At 40.3% G+C, this 17792-nt stretch overlaps 1 protein-coding gene across 1 annotated transcript in view; it reads left to right on the plus strand.

Moving 5' to 3' along the window:
• LOC109477096 (cartilage oligomeric matrix protein-like) overlaps positions 1–17792 on the plus strand; it is a 32478-nt gene that overhangs the window by 7969 nt on the left and 6717 nt on the right. Inside the window, exons 9-25 of the mRNA XM_019778144.1 lie at positions 315–389; positions 1737–1886; positions 2877–2981; positions 3420–3527; positions 4148–4307; positions 5540–5705; positions 6197–6282; positions 7422–7517; positions 9049–9215; positions 10305–10362; positions 10900–11090; positions 11478–11650; positions 12877–13020; positions 14155–14235; positions 14794–14898; positions 15960–16057; positions 17074–17144. Of these exons, the coding sequence (XP_019633703.1) occupies positions 315–389; positions 1737–1886; positions 2877–2981; positions 3420–3527; positions 4148–4307; positions 5540–5705; positions 6197–6282; positions 7422–7517; positions 9049–9215; positions 10305–10362; positions 10900–11090; positions 11478–11650; positions 12877–13020; positions 14155–14235; positions 14794–14898; positions 15960–16057; positions 17074–17144 (2034 nt within the window). The remainder of the gene's footprint in view (positions 1–314; positions 390–1736; positions 1887–2876; positions 2982–3419; positions 3528–4147; positions 4308–5539; positions 5706–6196; positions 6283–7421; positions 7518–9048; positions 9216–10304; positions 10363–10899; positions 11091–11477; positions 11651–12876; positions 13021–14154; positions 14236–14793; positions 14899–15959; positions 16058–17073; positions 17145–17792) is intronic.

Raw genomic sequence — 17792 nt, forward strand, 5'->3', positions numbered from 1 at the left:
GAAGGCTGGGAGCTGCCTAAGCCCTACCTACCTCTACTCCGCAAGGAGGCAGAGGGGGGCAGAAGATCCACGCAAGTCTCGTCCTAGTCTCGCGTTATCTTGCGAGACTAGGATTATTCCGTGACCAAGACGAACTGACTAGTCGTCGAAAATTCGGAGGTATGTACCTTAGGATTTAATAGTCACTGATTGAAAGAATTATCTTACTGAACTTCTATTGACTATAGTATTAAAAATCTTGTCTATTATGACCACCTGCCGTGCCCATGTTTCTCAAGTCCACATGCATCGGCGTGTCCTGTTGTCCGCTACAGGTTTGTGAAGACATGGACGAGTGTGCTGTGGACAACGGGGGATGTCATCAGCATGCGGAGTGTGTCAACACTCTGGTATGTCTTGTATGGTTAAGATGGACAACTGATGATGCAAATATGTGTATATGGGATGTGATGTTGAGATACAGTGCAGTTCATCTCCCCTGAGTGTAGCGAATGAGCCTCGGAAAGAAGGTAATCCCTGCAGAAAGGTTTCACTAAGTAGGACTGTGGGCATAGATGTGTGTCAGCACAATTCCAGATCTGGGAGACATTCCTGTCGATATCCCATGCCTGTGGATAAAATCCCTGTACCATTCCTAGAATTTTTGCAAACTGCACACAAAAGTGTACCATTAGGCTAGGAGTCGCAAAAAATCATCAGATGCAGTTACTAATACAGGCACACCGTGACCCATGACGTATCCAATACCCGTAGAGCACTAAAAACAACTTCTAGACTTCTACTGGCCAGCTCGAACAAGCCCAAAAGCCATTTTCAATAAAGTAAAAAGACAAAACCCTCCCAGCTGGAAAACTCCATTTATCAAGAAAAAGACAGTTGGTTTGGATGCAATCATCAATGGGGCCCCTGCGCCTGCACGAATTACTGACCTTATGCACGCACGCACAACCACACATGCAAACGTATCATAGTATAGTTAAAGTTAAGTTGAAGTCCTCCTCGCACCAGATGGTACATATGGAAGCGCCCATCTCTGGCGCATCTCCGGGCTGTGCACTTACTACAGCAAGAGGCTAGTCCACTGGTAGTGATGTGTGTTTTATTTTATTTTATTTTATTTTATTTTATTTTATTTTATTTTATTTCATTTCATTTCATTTCATTTCATTTCATTTCATTTCATTTTATTTCATTTCATTTTATTTCATTTTATTTCATTTTATTTCATTTTATTTCATTTTATTTCATTTTATTTCATTTTATTTCATTTTATTTCATTTTACCTAGGCAGATAGGGTTGTATTTCAAAAGCATCCAATGGGATTTCAGGGCAGCAAAACTGGAAATATTCTGAATAAGGCAATCTTTGTGATATTGACACATACTGCTTCACATTGGTGCATATGAGTCAGCATCTCATACTTTGGGCTTTTAAAACTGCAGACACAAAACAAAGCCCCAAGATTAGTCCTTTATTTTCTGGGTGGTACCCTAAAATTCAGTCCAGGGCCCTTCCAGTAACCATTTCCCGTCAGAATGTTGGGAATTTTTGCTCCATGAGGGTATACATTGGGATAGTGTGGTTTCAACTTAGTATGTAGATAAATGACCAGAACATTCGTTCTGAAACATCGGGGTTTCAAGCCCTAAAAACCGCATTGGATGCCGTTAAAGTCTTCGGTATGACGCAGTCGGGATTTGCACCGGTAGAGAGAGTATTATCATACTTTCCCCAGGGAAGCTACAGATGCGGAGACTGTGTCAAAGGTTACATCAGTGACATCTATCTGGGCTGCATCCCGGAAGACTTGTGTCAGCTCGGCAGGCACAACTGTAGCAGCAACGCCACCTGTCTGTCTCTAGGGAACGGCAAGTTCAGATGCAAAGTAAGTAATGCTTTGCAAATCGACTCTCTACCATCACTGGCTCCCCCAGACAAGAGGCGAAGTAACAGGGAGGTCGACAAGGCAAAAAATTAAATTCGACCCTATTCTAGCACGTACGAAGCGGTACTCCAAGAGCCCCTTGCCCTACATAGTAAAACTCCTAAATGAGTTATAAACGTAAACAATGAATGTATTATCTCTTTTATCATGTATATATTTTTATGTTGTAGAGATCGCAATTCAATTTTATGCATACATTCCTAGCTAGAATGATATTTTAAAGTTGTTAAAAGGTGGGCACTGATGTAAAGAAACATGCAATTCAGCCTCCGGGCTCAGTGCAAAAATGTCATCATGCTCACTTTGATATGTATTCTAACAGGGGCAATACGAAACTTTCTGTGCCATGTCGTAGCATTTTAAGAAACTCAATGGCTTTAAAGGGATTCAGTGCAATCTCAGGACTGCAAAACAAGAAAAAAAATATTGTGGATGAGGAAATCTGTCTGATATCGAAATTTACTGTCATTTCTTAGTCATCATTTCCTACTTGAAGCATTTGAAATAGCCACCATAAATTGCATTAGATGCCTGTAAAGAAAAATAGTTTGTATCGAAGTTTGTCAAAAACGAATGTACTTCTTCAATCCGTCTTTGGTAGTCTGTCTTTTGTATTCATTCGCTTTTACACTAGAGATAAGCTGTAGTATTAAGTAACATATATGAAGGGTCTTTATATAAAACTTTTGAAAAACCAGTGGGATATAACGAAAAACAGATATAACGAAACGATATATCTAACGTTTCGGTGACCGTCTGTCACCTTTTTCGGGCAAACAGTGACTGGTTCTGATCCGTACTACATTTAGCTGTCGTTGCTGCAATGTTACAAATGCGGTCCCAAACGTAGATTGTTGCCACATAACATATACATATTGCACGGTAATGATAAACCATTACGTTGAGCATGTTGTTCTGTGCCTAACCCAGTGTAAGCCGGGGTACGGTGGAGACGGTTACCGGTGCGGACCTGACACGGACCAGGACGGCTGGCCTGACGAACCCGTGTCCTGCCTGACCCGATGGTGCAAGCAGGTGATGCATTCCTTATACATGTACATGCACAAGAGTTTGTGTGCCTGAAATAACAATGATCGACAATGCAAAAGAGCAAAAGAAGCAAAGGAAAGAATCGCACTGTAGTTTATATGCTAGAGTCACATGTCCACACTTGAGCCTTGGCCGGGCATATTGCGAAAACGAAACGTATGATATGAATGCTAACACAGATAGTTTGTAAACATCAGTCATAAGCACTATTTGTGTACATTCTTAGCTGAAAAATTGTGCATGTTTATCTTAAAACGCCAGATTAGAACACATCTCCTTATGAGTGATTTTCTGCATTTTGGGATATTTCTAGCAACAAAATGTACATCGGTAGGTGGTAGATACCATGTAGATATCATATACGATGTTTTACTACAATATTGATGAAGTCATTTATACACATCACCCCCCCCCCTCACACAGGATAACTGTCCACTACAGCCTAACAGTGGACAGGAAGACAATGATGGTGATACTATGGGAGACGTGTGCGATCTAGATGATGACAATGATGGGCGACTAAACTCTGTTGTGAGTACTTTGTCTTTTTGATGTTCCTGCCATATTGTGCACCCTTCCCAATGGCAGACCCTTGTGTCTACATAAGCAGTAATTAGTATGCGTAAATAATTTCATCAGGTTGGTAAACGAATGAATAGCAAAGTTCTTTGATCACAACCATTCATTTTTCACGAGCCGACGTTTCGATGACCGTCTGTCATCTTCATCAGGGCAATGCGATAGCTCAGTGTTGTTAGTTAAAAAATTTTAGATTATATATAGAAACACTTTACATTTGGAACCGCATATGTCCCTATGATGTAACAATGCCTATGTATGTCACAATTGCACTACGTTCGGAAATGCATTATTAACCGTGAAAACTGACGTAAGTGCACTGTGAACCAAGTAACGGTGCATTGTGAATTATGTAGCACAATTAGTGAACTATGCATCAAGTAACATCTAGCGTCAGTTCACAGTTATAACCTAGTCAGAATTGCCCTGATGAAGATGACAGACGGTCATCGAAACGTCGGCGCGTAAAAAATAAATGGTTGTGATCAAAGAACTTTGCTATTCAGTAATTAATATGCTTCAAGCATAGAACAACTATGTATTTTATAAACGAATGGTTTCAAATTCCACAGGACAATTGCATATTTGTTCCAAACTGGGACCAAGAGGACACCGATGGTGACGGTTATGGTGACGTATGTGACACGTGCCCACTCGTGACCAATGAGGACCAGACTGACACGGACGGTGATGGCTCTGGGGACGAGTGTGACGACGATGACGATGGTGATGGTAAGTGATCCTATGAGAAGAAAATATAACTATTTATTTATTTCGCACAAAAAACAAAGGCTTGTACAGGTCCTTCTCCTTAAACAAAACAATCACAGTTAAACTCATTAAGTGAAATACTTCAATGAAAATCAAGGCTACTGAAGAGAAAATATCAACAAATCGTAGCCATTATACAGTTACCAAATATCATCGATGGCCCAATGACAGACAACACTTAAGCTCCTGTTCTGCTTCTTGACCAATTTGCATAATCTTGTTTTGACTTGCCTAACTTTTGTTTCCTTTTGGACTTCCAAGAAATTGTCTTCACTTATTTGCATATCAATCAATAATTCGTGCTTATAAATCTGCATTTCTCCTCTGGTCTCTTAGTGTTACTGACGAAAGCTAGTGGATACTAGCTGAAACGTCTGACCGTTTCCAAAATCATATCCAGTTGCTTGAGTAATTGTTTTGTGGCGTATCGTATTACCTGGATGTCCAATCTGTCCATGCTCCTCACGTTCTCAATTACATATGTCAATATTCTCATTTCTTATACAAATTCGATGCTGATTTGCATAAATATCATTTGATTATGTCAAGCGTCACTTGAGGTGCCTCCATCCGGACGATCCACCGTTTTTTTCAGTAATCCTCCTTCAAAGATTTTATGAAATGCTCCTGTCGTTCCAGAACAAGCCACTAGGGGGCCCAAACTTACTCCCAGCCCCAATATCATTTTACTACTTAAAATTCATGAACCTGGCATTTTCAGAAAGCCCGTTGTCAAAATTGACCTTCGTCTTTGCTGCCCCTACCTATCCACTAAATATCACCAACATCCATCCACATATTCTTGAGTTATGTTATACACATACAAAAACACAAACACAACCTGCTGTTACAACATAGGAACACGACAGGTGAACCATTGTCGAACTTTGTTTCCACAACCGCTAATAATGACCTACCAAATATCATTAACACCATTTACAGCTTCTCGAGTTATGTTGTACACGTGCAAACAACAAATGCATAAAAAGCCCCATGCAGTACAGTTGGAAAACGCCAGGTGAACCACCTGACCTTCATGCAATGGCTATTTACCTACCAAATATCACGAACATTCACAACTGCTCGAGTTATGATGTTGACAGACATTCAGACGCACACTTAACCATAGCCAAACCGAAAACATAACCTCTTCAGGAGAAGGAAACTAGTTCGTGGGATTGGATTTTCCACAGGTGTGCTGGATACGTCAGACCCATGCCCACTTCTGAACGACACACAGTCTGACACAGACGGTGACTGTGTTGGAGACGCATTTGACAACTGTCCAAACATCAGTAATGCTAACCAACAGGACTCCGACATGGACGGGTATGGGGACGCCTGCGACGGAAGCGACAAGTATGTGTATACATGGCAACCGTTCAAAACTTTAATTTTATTATCATGAATAAAGACCTTTACTGCACATTTCTGCCACACTTGGCTAAGTACAGGTCACAACAAAACAAGATGAATGGACACTGTTAACAGATACAAAATCAACTAACTATCGTTATATAAACTCAACTTCTCCTCGCTTTTCAGTTATTGTAGAGATAAAGGTACAGATCTGTTTTTCGATGGGTGGTTTGTCTAGTCGCATAAGGAATATGAATTTTTCTACACTACTTAAGTGCGTGAAATAGCGGAATAGGTGTTGTACAAACAACAGTTCATTTCTCTCTTTGCAATACAGTTCACATTCTATTTTTATTGACAATAACATTTGACATGATGATAAATGCGCATGGAAAATATATAATTGTTTTCTGCAAGTTTTGCAGTATTTATGAATCTAATAAACGATGGTGAATTTTTGTCTGACAAAGCTCCTTGTTCTATCTCCCCAGGGATGGCGACAGTGTTATCGACACAGTAGACAACTGTTTAGACATTCCAAATGCGGAGCAGACAGAAACTGACAGCGACGGCATCGGTTCGTTAGCTCAGTTTCATTGTATAAAACACGACAACCCAGAACATGTAGGCACGGAGAATTCACATGTAGGCACGAACCTGATTGTTATGATATATCGTCTTCCACAAATGTTATGAAGATGCACCTACTCCACCGGCAAGAGTCACTGCATAAGCTTTGGTCCCAATTGGAGAAAGGAGCCCTGCCGGGTAGTTCCCGAGCTGTTTTTTTGGCACTTTCGGGCGTGACCCCTACGTGGCCTGGTGGGACACCCCGCGGCGACCGGGCTATTTTTTGGCCCGGCGGGGACCCGAGAATAATTTAATTCTGACTTAAATTTTACCCGGGTCCCGCTGACAAAAAGACGCCGTGACCGAGTCGTGAGAACACCGAGAGGTACTCCCTCGGTTGCCGGCAGTCCACCGGGACTAATTTTGATACGTCACAGACCAGATACACACAATAAGGGTGTGTACTTCGTAAGACCATGTCAAATGTGTGACGTCAGATCAGATGATCACAACAAAAGCGTGAACTCTGTATTAAGTGGGTCAGTACAATACATCGTCAGAGAAGCTGCCGGGTACCTGCCGGGTGCCTGCCGGAGACCGCCCAATAAGGGTGACAAAATGCTACTGAAGCAAACTTTTAATTGTGACCACAACAACCGGTGCCCACCAGGCTCCAGAGCCCGACCGGGGCCGGCCGGGGCTACATCCCCGACGGGCACCGGCGCAATTGGGACCAAAGCTTTACCGGGACAGTTTACAGTACCATGGACCTTACCTGTGGAACACGTTCCGCTACAGCAACGACAGCTCCTTAGTCTCAGGACTTTTAAACAGATCATTAGGAACAGAACTTGATGTAGTTGATATTCTGGATGTTCTATTTGTTAATTGTTTATGTACTGTGTATTCGTTGTGTGTACTTTTTATGTATATCCAGGATTACCTGAAAAGCAGGCCGAAATGACCTAAGTTGTAATTACTGGTAAAATAAATAAAGTGAAAGTGAAGTAAATTTTTTTGCCTATAAAGGCACTGACAGTTGGCAATTTCGTATAATCCTATAGTCATTCAAGTGCATCATTAGTGTTCGTCTATCTAAACACATAAAAGTCGTACATGAACCTGTGTTGATCATAATACATGTAGGTGACGCATGTGATGACGACATTGATAATGACGCTATGCCGAACGACCGAGACAACTGTCCCTACATCCCAAATCCTGGGTGGGAAGATACAAACGGTATGTGTCTTCTATTACTTGTAAAGGGAAATGTGTCTTCTTCGTCGTTATTACGTCAATAGGCTCAGGACTCCAAGCACAGTACGTAAGACTTGGTGGAGGGGTTGATGAGCACGGGGAGGTCCTTAAGGAACGCGGGAGGACTCAGGGTTCCCATGGCAAGAACCTCCAGACTGCAGTTCATTTATGCATCGCTCAATCAGACTCTATAACAGTCAAATACAGACTTAGTTTTTATGTGTTGTGCATATTGTAATTGTCGTGAATCTGTATGTTCTATTCATACCCACCTTGTATTTCTATGTATAAGGTCAGCACAATTCAGCGGTCTAAATTCTTTGTTTTATGTACAGCTGCCATGCTGACCACTGTTTTGAATAGTAAAGAATAATAAATAATAATAATAATAAAGACTAAGATGTACACTAGACTGTATTTACAGTGGTTTTGATCCACTCACACCGGGAAGGCCCCCTAGTCTTTTTCGATAAGTGTGGTGGGTTCTTTAACACGGGACCTCCATTTAACGTCTTATCCGAGGGACGTCCCTAGCCGAAGCTAGGTACTCATTTACACCTAAGTGAAGTGAGGAAAGTCCTGTAAAGTGCATTTCCCATGAGGTAACATCGGACGGGTTTGATGTAACAATTCTGCGTTTGGATCATACGTCCTGAGTTGATTAACATCCTGATTCGATACCTACTGGTAAGGGATTAAGTGGGGTGTCCATTCAAGTAGATCCTTTGAAGATATCAAAGCATTTCAGAAAGTAATGTCAGTCATTCTGAGATATAACGGTGCAAAATGTGAAAATTGTGAAAGTGTTGTTAACAGCAACCTAATGCACGTCTTCACCCTTGGCTTAAAGGTAGAGCTTTTTAACGCCCAAATAATATGTTCGTCATCATAATACCCGTTATTCGCATCAATATAGTCTTTATATGACAAAGTACAAAGTAATGGCGTACTCAAGTCAAGAAACATAAACAACAGAGGAATAAGATGACACGGAATGTTAAAATAAATGTGGCATTATGGAAAAACACTTTCAAAAATATTACAATATGGTTTAGAAGCTACCACAATAAACCAGTCCAGTCCCACCCGGTGATGAGATATTAAATAGTAGAACACACTAGTCGTTAACATTAATATTGAGAATAGAATTAGGTATTTATTTCTTTGTATTAGTTCAATTAAGGCTTAATACCCCACCCCGAGGTGTATATGGTGAGATAATCCCTGGACAGGTACGATAGCCAACGAATAAACCACCAAGTGAGCGTAGCGAACGAAGTGGTTTTTGAGGTGGTTATTCCAATAACCGACCACTTTTGTCAAATTGAAATTACGGCCTGATAACCGATGGGAAATGGAGCCTTCTGATTGGTCGACGTCTTCTGGCTTTATGATAACAAATATTTTATCATTTTAATATTCTAAAAACAGCAAAGTACAATACGCATTACGGCGAGTCAGACAGTTCAAATGAAGAGTTGCACGCTCTTTCTGACGATGATTATCATTTCAGGCAACCATGTAGGGGATGCGTGTGAGTACGATTACGATGGCGACGGTGTCCCGGATGTTGATGACGTTTGCCCCAAGCACTCCAACTATCACGAGACGAGCTTCACACGTCACGTGTCAGTAAACCTTGCCGGAGGAGCTGCACCAACCTGGGCTGTCGTTGATGACGTAAGATTGAAATAGTCTAGTTTTCAGAAAATCGTGAAAGTGGCTTTGGTTCGTTGTTGCAACAAATTTAATTGATAAGAATTTGTTTTACATTTTTGTGGAAACAAGTTGATGTTATGTCATAAAGTAACACAAGAATTCGCCAAGAAGGTTATGTTTTCAGGGGCGTTCGTGTATGTGTGTGTGTGTGTGTGTGTGTGTCTGTCTGTCTGTCTGTCTGTCAACACGATAACTTGAGAAGGCCTTGATGGATTGTCTTAATACTTGGTAGGTGGGTAGGTCTTGATGAGACCTCAAAATGATTAGATTTTGGACCCCCTAGCGGCTTGTTATGGTACTGCAGCTGAACTTCCGGTTTTGATATCTCATGATCTAGACATGCTATGGTGATGAAATTTAGAGGGTAGGTAGCTCTTGTGCTGGGAAAGAAGTGACGTGAGTTTAGGCCCCCTAGCGGCTTGCTCTGGAACTGCAGCGATATATTCTTGAAAATATTCAAAAGGGGATAACTCAAGAACCGGTTGACGGATCGTCGTGATTTTTGGTATGTAGGTAGCTTACGTGATCCTTCATATAATTATGTGACAATTATGCAAATATGGATATAATTTGCATAATTTATGGGGAAATTCTATAAATCAGCTGCATTCCATGATAGGACAATTAAAGCTTGTGACATTGGTAATTGACAACGAGAGAAACACAGGAAGATATTGATTATGTTAATAATGACCTAATTTGCATAATTAATGAGAAAATTTTATAATTATGTAATGATAACTGCCTGGAATTTCATACTTGTGGTATTTGAAAGTTAAATTGAGGTGAACATCATTAAACATAATTTATTCAAATCAGGACCTCATTTGCATAATTTATTAGGAAATGCTAGAATGCATTGTTCGTTAATATAAGACTGTTTTTTTGTTGAGATTATGGTAAAATGATATAATTCATGAAAATTAGGTTGCTATTTCTTAAATCGGGGGGGGGGTAATCTAATCTATAATTTGTCAGTCATAAAGATTAACATCATTTGGCGAAGGTATGAGATCGGGGAACTCTAGTTTCTTCTATTTTTCTTTACAGGGGCGGGAAATAAGACTCATAACCCAAACCCACACAGAGGACCCGGTTGTACTGATAGGTAAGCATGTATGACAATTGTTTTGTATCTAGCTGAAAACAAGATTACAAAATACTTGTAAGGCCACACCGATTTAATTTTATGGATGACATCCTCTGAAGACCCCCAAACTAGTGCGTGCGGGCGAAAAAAAGAAAAATCCGTCCAAAAATAAAAATGGTACTAAACCACAGGAATGCAAAGCTGGTATTGTGAATTTGGCGCATTACATAGCGACGTATACGACAGGCCGACACATGCTGGATTTTTGCGGAATTTATGAATCAACACTGTACGTACATGTATGTACTGAGTTCTTGAGTCTTGGGGCTTCGGTAGCCTGGGTGCCGTCCTCCAGAGTTATCCTCACCATGGACTACCCAGGCCTAAAGCCAGTCCAGAGCCTCGGAAGACGTGATTTTTTGTTTTTTGTTGTTGAGATCGGGCGAAAATCAATGCGCGCGCGGATGTCATCCATAAAATTAAATCGGTGTGGCCTAAGCAGCATAATTCAATATCAAATTGAGACATACAAACTCTGGTCTTCTGTATGTGTAGGGCATGACCGTTTTGGACCGGTGAACCTAACGGGTACAATGTTCGTCAATGAGGACTCGGGGAACGACTACATCGGCTTCGTGTTCGGTTATCAGAGTAACAGGAAGTTTTATGTCGTCATCTGGAAACACGAGAACGAAAATGCAGAAAGCAGCGCCACCTATGGTGGCATTAAAGGACTACAGATTAAGGTAGGACTCCATTACACCTGTCGTTTTGCGTAATAATTATGTTTATCGAAGGAAAACATATTGTTTTTGCTCAGTTTCCTCTTCTCCAAACACATAAAGGTCAATGACCTGGGCCAGACGGTCTGTAACCATGGTAATTAGTGTTGGGTTACATCATGTTGCAATTTTATAGCAAGAGGGATTTTAGACTCCTGTCACCATGTACATGTATATGAATGTGTTTGAGTAAGAATTAACAGAGCCGATTAAGCGAAGGTAAACATTATTGCTTTGCAAATGTTACATTTCTAGTTACTAGTATCCACGTGTTTACTAAGGTTTTCAGCTTAACATTTTCCATTGAAATTTGGAACGGAGTTGAAGTTTCTTATCATCTTTGTGGTGCAGGTAGTAGACTCCAGCACTGGTCCCAGTCCCACACTTGCTGACGCTTTGTGGCACACACACGACACGACAGACCACGTGACAATGCTGTGGCACGACCCAGACATGCGCGGATGGATACATCGCACTCCATACACCTTCCAACTGATGCACAGACCATCTGTTGGTTTGATACGGTAAGGATATAATCAGTTTATGGATTTGAAAAGACTTGTCTGTCAGTTTTGTTACATCCTCTCCGTGTATCCCATTAGGGCACAGCACAGTAATAGGGCTTTCCTATGTTAATATATGGGAATTATGTCAAAACAACGTGGTCAACATTCATATACATGAGTTTTAGGCTTTGAAGAACATACATTGGCAGGGTAGGCCAACCTCTCAAGTCTCCATTCCCAAAAAATGAAAAAATCCTACGCACCTAAACCATGCGAGAATTGTACCCAAACATTGAGAAGTGACCCCTGACCTCTCTGGACAGCTGATGACCGCATGTAAACCTATATCATCTTCAGCCAGCCAGACAACACAAGCATGGCTGCAAGTCTGTTTTTTCACCAAAATGAAAATACTACAACCCTTACCTATAACATCCAAGTCCAAATCAACAACATTTCCCTAGAAAAAGATTTCTTTACACTCTACATTACATTGCAATCTCTATATACTAAAACTGGGCCCTCTGCACCTGCGCTATTACTGACCTTTGCCCATTAGAAAATGAACAAATAGTACCTGAGCTATGGCCAAAAGTTTGGAAATCGAACACAAGTCTTCACAGTACCTGATTCATTAAAAAAAGCCAGCATGATTATGTTTTTCGTCGGAAAATGCTTTAAACCCTTTTTCCTGCTGGCATTTTTTTTACACAATATTTTCAAATAATTTGAAGTCTTAATCAGGTCACAGACCCTTGACTTTTTTGCCCTGCGGCGGCGTAGTTACTTCCGCTTTCGTTGCTTTTCGCTGCGGTGTGATGCGTTGCACAAGAAACAGTCCCCCAAATCAGCACGTCGGCAGAACGTACTGCGCCTGCGCAGAACCCTGGATTTTCGCTGTTTTCGTTGGATTTTTAGTCAACGTTGCATCAGAATTTTCCCTGTTGCAGACGATATTTTTTCCAACATAACATTTGAAAACTACTGTAGGAATGCTAACCTTATATGAGCGAATACAACCTTAGACGTTCTGCCGAAGTGGTATGTATAATACATTACGGGTTTTGCGCAGGTGCAGTACGTTCTGCCGACGTGCTCCCCAAATCGTACATATACTAGTCACTATATATATGGTACTGTATGTGCAACCGACTGTATATATATATATATATATATATATCTGCCCCGCAGGACAAGAGTTTTAAAAGTCTAAATTGCTATGTTGTTACTTACTGTCTTACCAGGGTTACGGTATCGAGTAATCGGTGCCTTCTGACGGATTCTGGGGACGTGTACGACACTACCATCCTGGGGGGTCGACTGGGGGTGTTCCAGTACAACCAGACGGGGGTTGTCTGGTCCAACCTGCAAATTGCTTGCGGAGAGAAGTGAGTATCCAGATCATTTTGTTTACCCAGCACTACGCAATTAGTAATGTATAACACTATAGCTAGCGAAAAACAATGAACGAGAAGACACACCTGAACGGGGTCCATTTGGACCCCAGGCGTATATTTTTACGTGCTATTTGAAATTTTTTCATTCGAAAAAAAATTCCTCTCGTGACTTTGTCAATAAACCTCTTCTACAAGTTCTCCTAAATTTTTTGGAGATCGGCACAAATTTGTAAAAATAACAACGGAAGTCTTATGTAAGACCGTCTGGGGTCCAAACGGACCCCAGCCATGTATTTGCACTTTCCTACACACAAAATTGTTCGGATGTCCTCAATATGTCTTCAAGGAAGCATTATTGCTTTAATATTATGCAGTTTGCCAAGTAACCTCAACCTCAGAATTAATTTCATCAGGTTTTCAGAGGTTTGACAATTGACAATCATATGAGGTCAAAGGTCAACCCCATGTTAATGCCTGCAGGCCTCATCCTATTTTTGCATAAATTATGATAATGAGCTGGAATTTTTAAACACTTAATCATGCCAAAATATACCTCTTACTATGTTTAACCAATATATGCGCAAAGATCACTTATATAAATTATAAGAATATAAATTTGAAAGAAACCAAATGGGGTCCATTTGGATCCCGTTCGGGCATTAACGACACAAACAAAGTTTGGGTGTTTGAGGGTTAAGAAGAATGTAATTAATGAAAGAAATCATCATTTCTTTTGAAATAATTCAAATCATACAGTAATGTAACTGCAAGGTAAAAGTTGAGGGATTTTTTTTTCTTCGGAGCCATAAAATTAGTAACAAGTCTATGATTGGTGGCCCCCACATATCCTTGATAGCTGATGTTGAAGCTGTAATATATAGAATCAGTAGCCTAACTGGTTTTATGGCTTTTTGTCTTTCCCCTGCATATCCTATTTTACTGTAATATGTTCATTTTATTTCTCTTTGATTATATGCGAATAAATAAACATCAAACATCAAGAATGTAATTAATGAAAGAAATCATCATTTCTTTTAAAATAGTTTAAATCATAGAGTAATGTACATAAAGTAATCAACATCAAAATCAAACAGTGGAAAGACGACGTCTTTACTTGTATTTCAGAGTAAACCAGGCTATTCATTTCGATGGGAAAGATGACTATGTCGAGCTCACATCCGTCATCGCATTAGAGTTAGATGACAGGTACTCGTTTCTTTATTCACTATACGTTATATGGAATGATGTATGTTTTTTCTTCTATATCACACACCTGTTTGTTACGCAACTTTCGTTCGTTCTTTTGGAAAAAAATGCTATTCCTATAGGAATCTTGAACCCTTATACCCATGATTCATTTCGAACATGGGAATCAAATATTTACACAATTGCTGTCATCTTTTACACGCATGCGAGTCACAAAAAAATGCCCCCATCTGGCGGTCTTTGGCCTGTCTGGCCAGCTGTTCTGTTATGTTTACCGAAGGAAAACATTGTTTTTTCTCAGTTTCCTCTTCTCCAAACACATAAGGTCAATGACCTGAACCAGCCTCCCTCACCATGGTAACTGGTGTTGGGTTACATCATGTTCAATTTTATAGCTGGAGTAATTTAGACTCCCGCCACCATGTATATGAACGTGTTTGAGAATGAAGAATTAATAGAGCAGACTGCGAAGGTAAACATTATGCATTTGCTTGGCAAATGTTACCCTTCTAGCTCTTCTTACTTTTTACATCTTTTTACTTTATATTCCTTTTGTAGCTTCACGATAGAGTCGTGGATTCGTCTGACCGGTGAGGATGCCGACGTCAGGATGCCGGTGATCTGTACTCTTGATAACAGGCTCTGCTTGTTCTTAGAGAACGGGTAAGAAAACGTCGGTGTGGGGTCGTGTGGCGACTCGGAACTAAGAGTCCCGGGTTCGAGTCCTGACATGCCACCGATCTTGTGCCCTTGGGAAAGGCACTTTACACGACTTTCCTCACTTCGCTCAGATGTAAATGAGTATTGTACTGTAATGTATTTGTCCCCTGTGTTGGTGGCGGCATTAATAATATAAGTTGAAGAAACTTGAGTGTGTCGTCTCTGCGTCTGGTGATTACATGTTGGAATAAAAAAAACGTAGCCAAAAACTAGAAGACTACTCAAACCACAACCGCAAAGTCCAGGCTGCTTAATTAATTATTGAACTTGTTCGTCAGTATTTCTGTTTATGTAAATGTTACTAAGCAACTATTATCTTACATTTGACTGGATATAGTTGAACAAAAGTTGAACAAAAGACACGTAGACGATGGAAAGTTCCAGGGTACTTCATGATCATGGCCAGTACAGCAACTCCACGACCCCAAAAGCCATCCCCGGGCCCCAAACAATTAAAGATATTCTGTCATCAAGTTAAACTCTGATATGAATTGTTTACATTAAATGTTTCTAAGGCGAAATCAAGGAAAATAAAAGAAGCTGTACGATGCTGCACATTGGTGAATTAAAACACCACATTGACGTAATGTTATTACGTAATGCTCAGATATTTTGTTTTGGAGATGCGTTCAGTGCTTTTGTTTTTAATTCTAATGGTTTCATTTTCGATGACAATGTCAACAAATAAGTCAAAAAAGTTTGCGAGTATTTTGTTATTTCCCCATTCCCGGAAAGACTGATGCTTTCTTGCTCATTTCGAGTCCTGGTTTCTCCGATCTCGACCCGTGATAAAAAAGAATGATATTAGGAGGTTTAATGTTATGATGTTTTTGAAATCTTGCAACATTCGATGCGCACCTGGTGTCATACAGAGAATTATGCTAACGTGGGAAGTAACATGAAAAGTTACATTTACTAAAGATATTGCAGTTTGGTACACTTAAATAACATGTAATTTTTTTGCAGATACATGTAAGCCATAATCGTTGTTTTTGTTTTTAAAGTTTTCTACACGGAAAACTTGGGACCGGCGTTGTTCAATCGAACACGGATATCCCCACAGAATATTGGTGTCACGTCACGCTTTTGTACGACGCACAAGGTAAGCATGCACTCAAATGATAATGCTGCCGCCAATCAGATATAGAAGGTCAATATGTAATCCTTATTATATTAGATTGACTGCGAAGTCTTTCTCGTCAACCAGTCATAGAAGTCACTCCTGTTCAATAACATTTTTTACAACCTGGTATTATTACCTCCGGGGGAGGAGACATCCTTCCGCGGAAGGGTTTTGTGAGAGATTTAGATTTTCATGTTCGCAGCTCTTTCTCGCGTTTGGGTGGACGAATTCTTTTGAGACTCGGTATATGTTTTGCTATTGGGCTGCAGATGATGCACGTTCTTTTGTTTTTATTGTATATGTGTTTTCGGGCGTGAAAGTGGCGCCTTTTGGTGGCCCCAGAACACCCCTTTGAGCGTGAAAGTGGTCGCGACCGTTGACCTTTGGCGTGTATTAGGTATTGTCGGTCTCGTCCACGAAGGTGACCCCTCGCACAGAGGGGTGTCCGGTCTCGATAAATTCTTTGTTTAAAACCCTTGTTAAAAAGCCCGGAGGTATAAAATCTCAGATTTTACTTGTTTAATGTTGAGTGGCGCACTTTTATGTCAACTCTGTGTATTTATATGTTAATTGTATTTTGCTGTTTGGCGCTGTTAGAATAAGTCATTTCATTCATTTATTTTACCAGAGTAATACGCTCAGGTCTACTGACCTGGTTTTCAGGTATCTCTGCATGGGGTAAAATAAACAATATTTGGGAAAACACACAATAAGAAAATATATTACAGTTCAACTCAACATACATTACAAACATAAAAACATTTGCCACTCAAGTCCCACTCACAGAGAGTCTTTGAAAGTTGTTAAAAGTTATAGTTATAAGATAAAGTTATAAACTTGAGTGCAGCGCTACACATGTCCTTGTTACGGTTTTGTTGTGTATTGATTAATAGAAAAATTATTTTTGTCGGAATGTTTTTTTCTCTTTAGCGAAAAGCAAGACCGTTGTCAGATACGTTTTTTTTAATTAAAGCGGTGCCAATATCTTCCCATAGGTTGCCAGCTGTCTCTCTACATAAATGGCTCTTTGGAGACAAGTGCGTCGGGAGTCATGCCCTTAGAATGGGTAGGTAATATTTATACTTTAAGTAAAGTAGTTCGAAATATTCTTCTGTAATTGTTATATCTTTCATAACACACTACAAGATAATTGTTTGTACATGTAGGAGAAAAGATACAAGAGCTACCGTAGACTAAAACTGGACTAGAACTCAATTGCAAGGAGACGAAACCGGAAAAAAGATAATAAAGATTTCAGGTCAGAACACAGCTTCCAGAAGAAACAACTATGAAAGAGGTGCTAGTGTCACGGAAATGACAAGAAACCTACAGTAGACCTCATCACTGGAAGACAGAAGAAAGATATCCAGACTATGCATGATGTACAAAATGACTAATAAACTGGTGGATGTCCCAACTACTAAGTACCTAATACCAGCCCAGAAGAGAACAAGAAATAGCCATGCATTCAAGTACCAGAGTTATCAACCAAGGATTGAGGTGTTCAAGAATTCATTCTTTCCTAGAACTATCGCAGAGTGGAACTCACTGTCACCAAGTACAGTAGGGGCATTGTCAATAGAAAGAAAGATAGCTTTAAACAATGTCTAGAGCTAGAAGTTCAAGGGTTAGGTGTAACAAGTCGATCGGTGTAATATAGCCAGCTGCCGCCGCGCTGCGTGCCTGCGAAGCTGGTGTGTTACGCCGAAAGCAA

This window comes from Branchiostoma belcheri, unplaced genomic scaffold (assembly GCF_001625305.1).
Source record: "Branchiostoma belcheri isolate BF01 breed outbred unplaced genomic scaffold, Haploidv18h27 scaffold4, whole genome shotgun sequence".
Taxonomy (NCBI): Eukaryota; Metazoa; Chordata; class Leptocardii; order Amphioxiformes; family Branchiostomatidae; genus Branchiostoma; species Branchiostoma belcheri.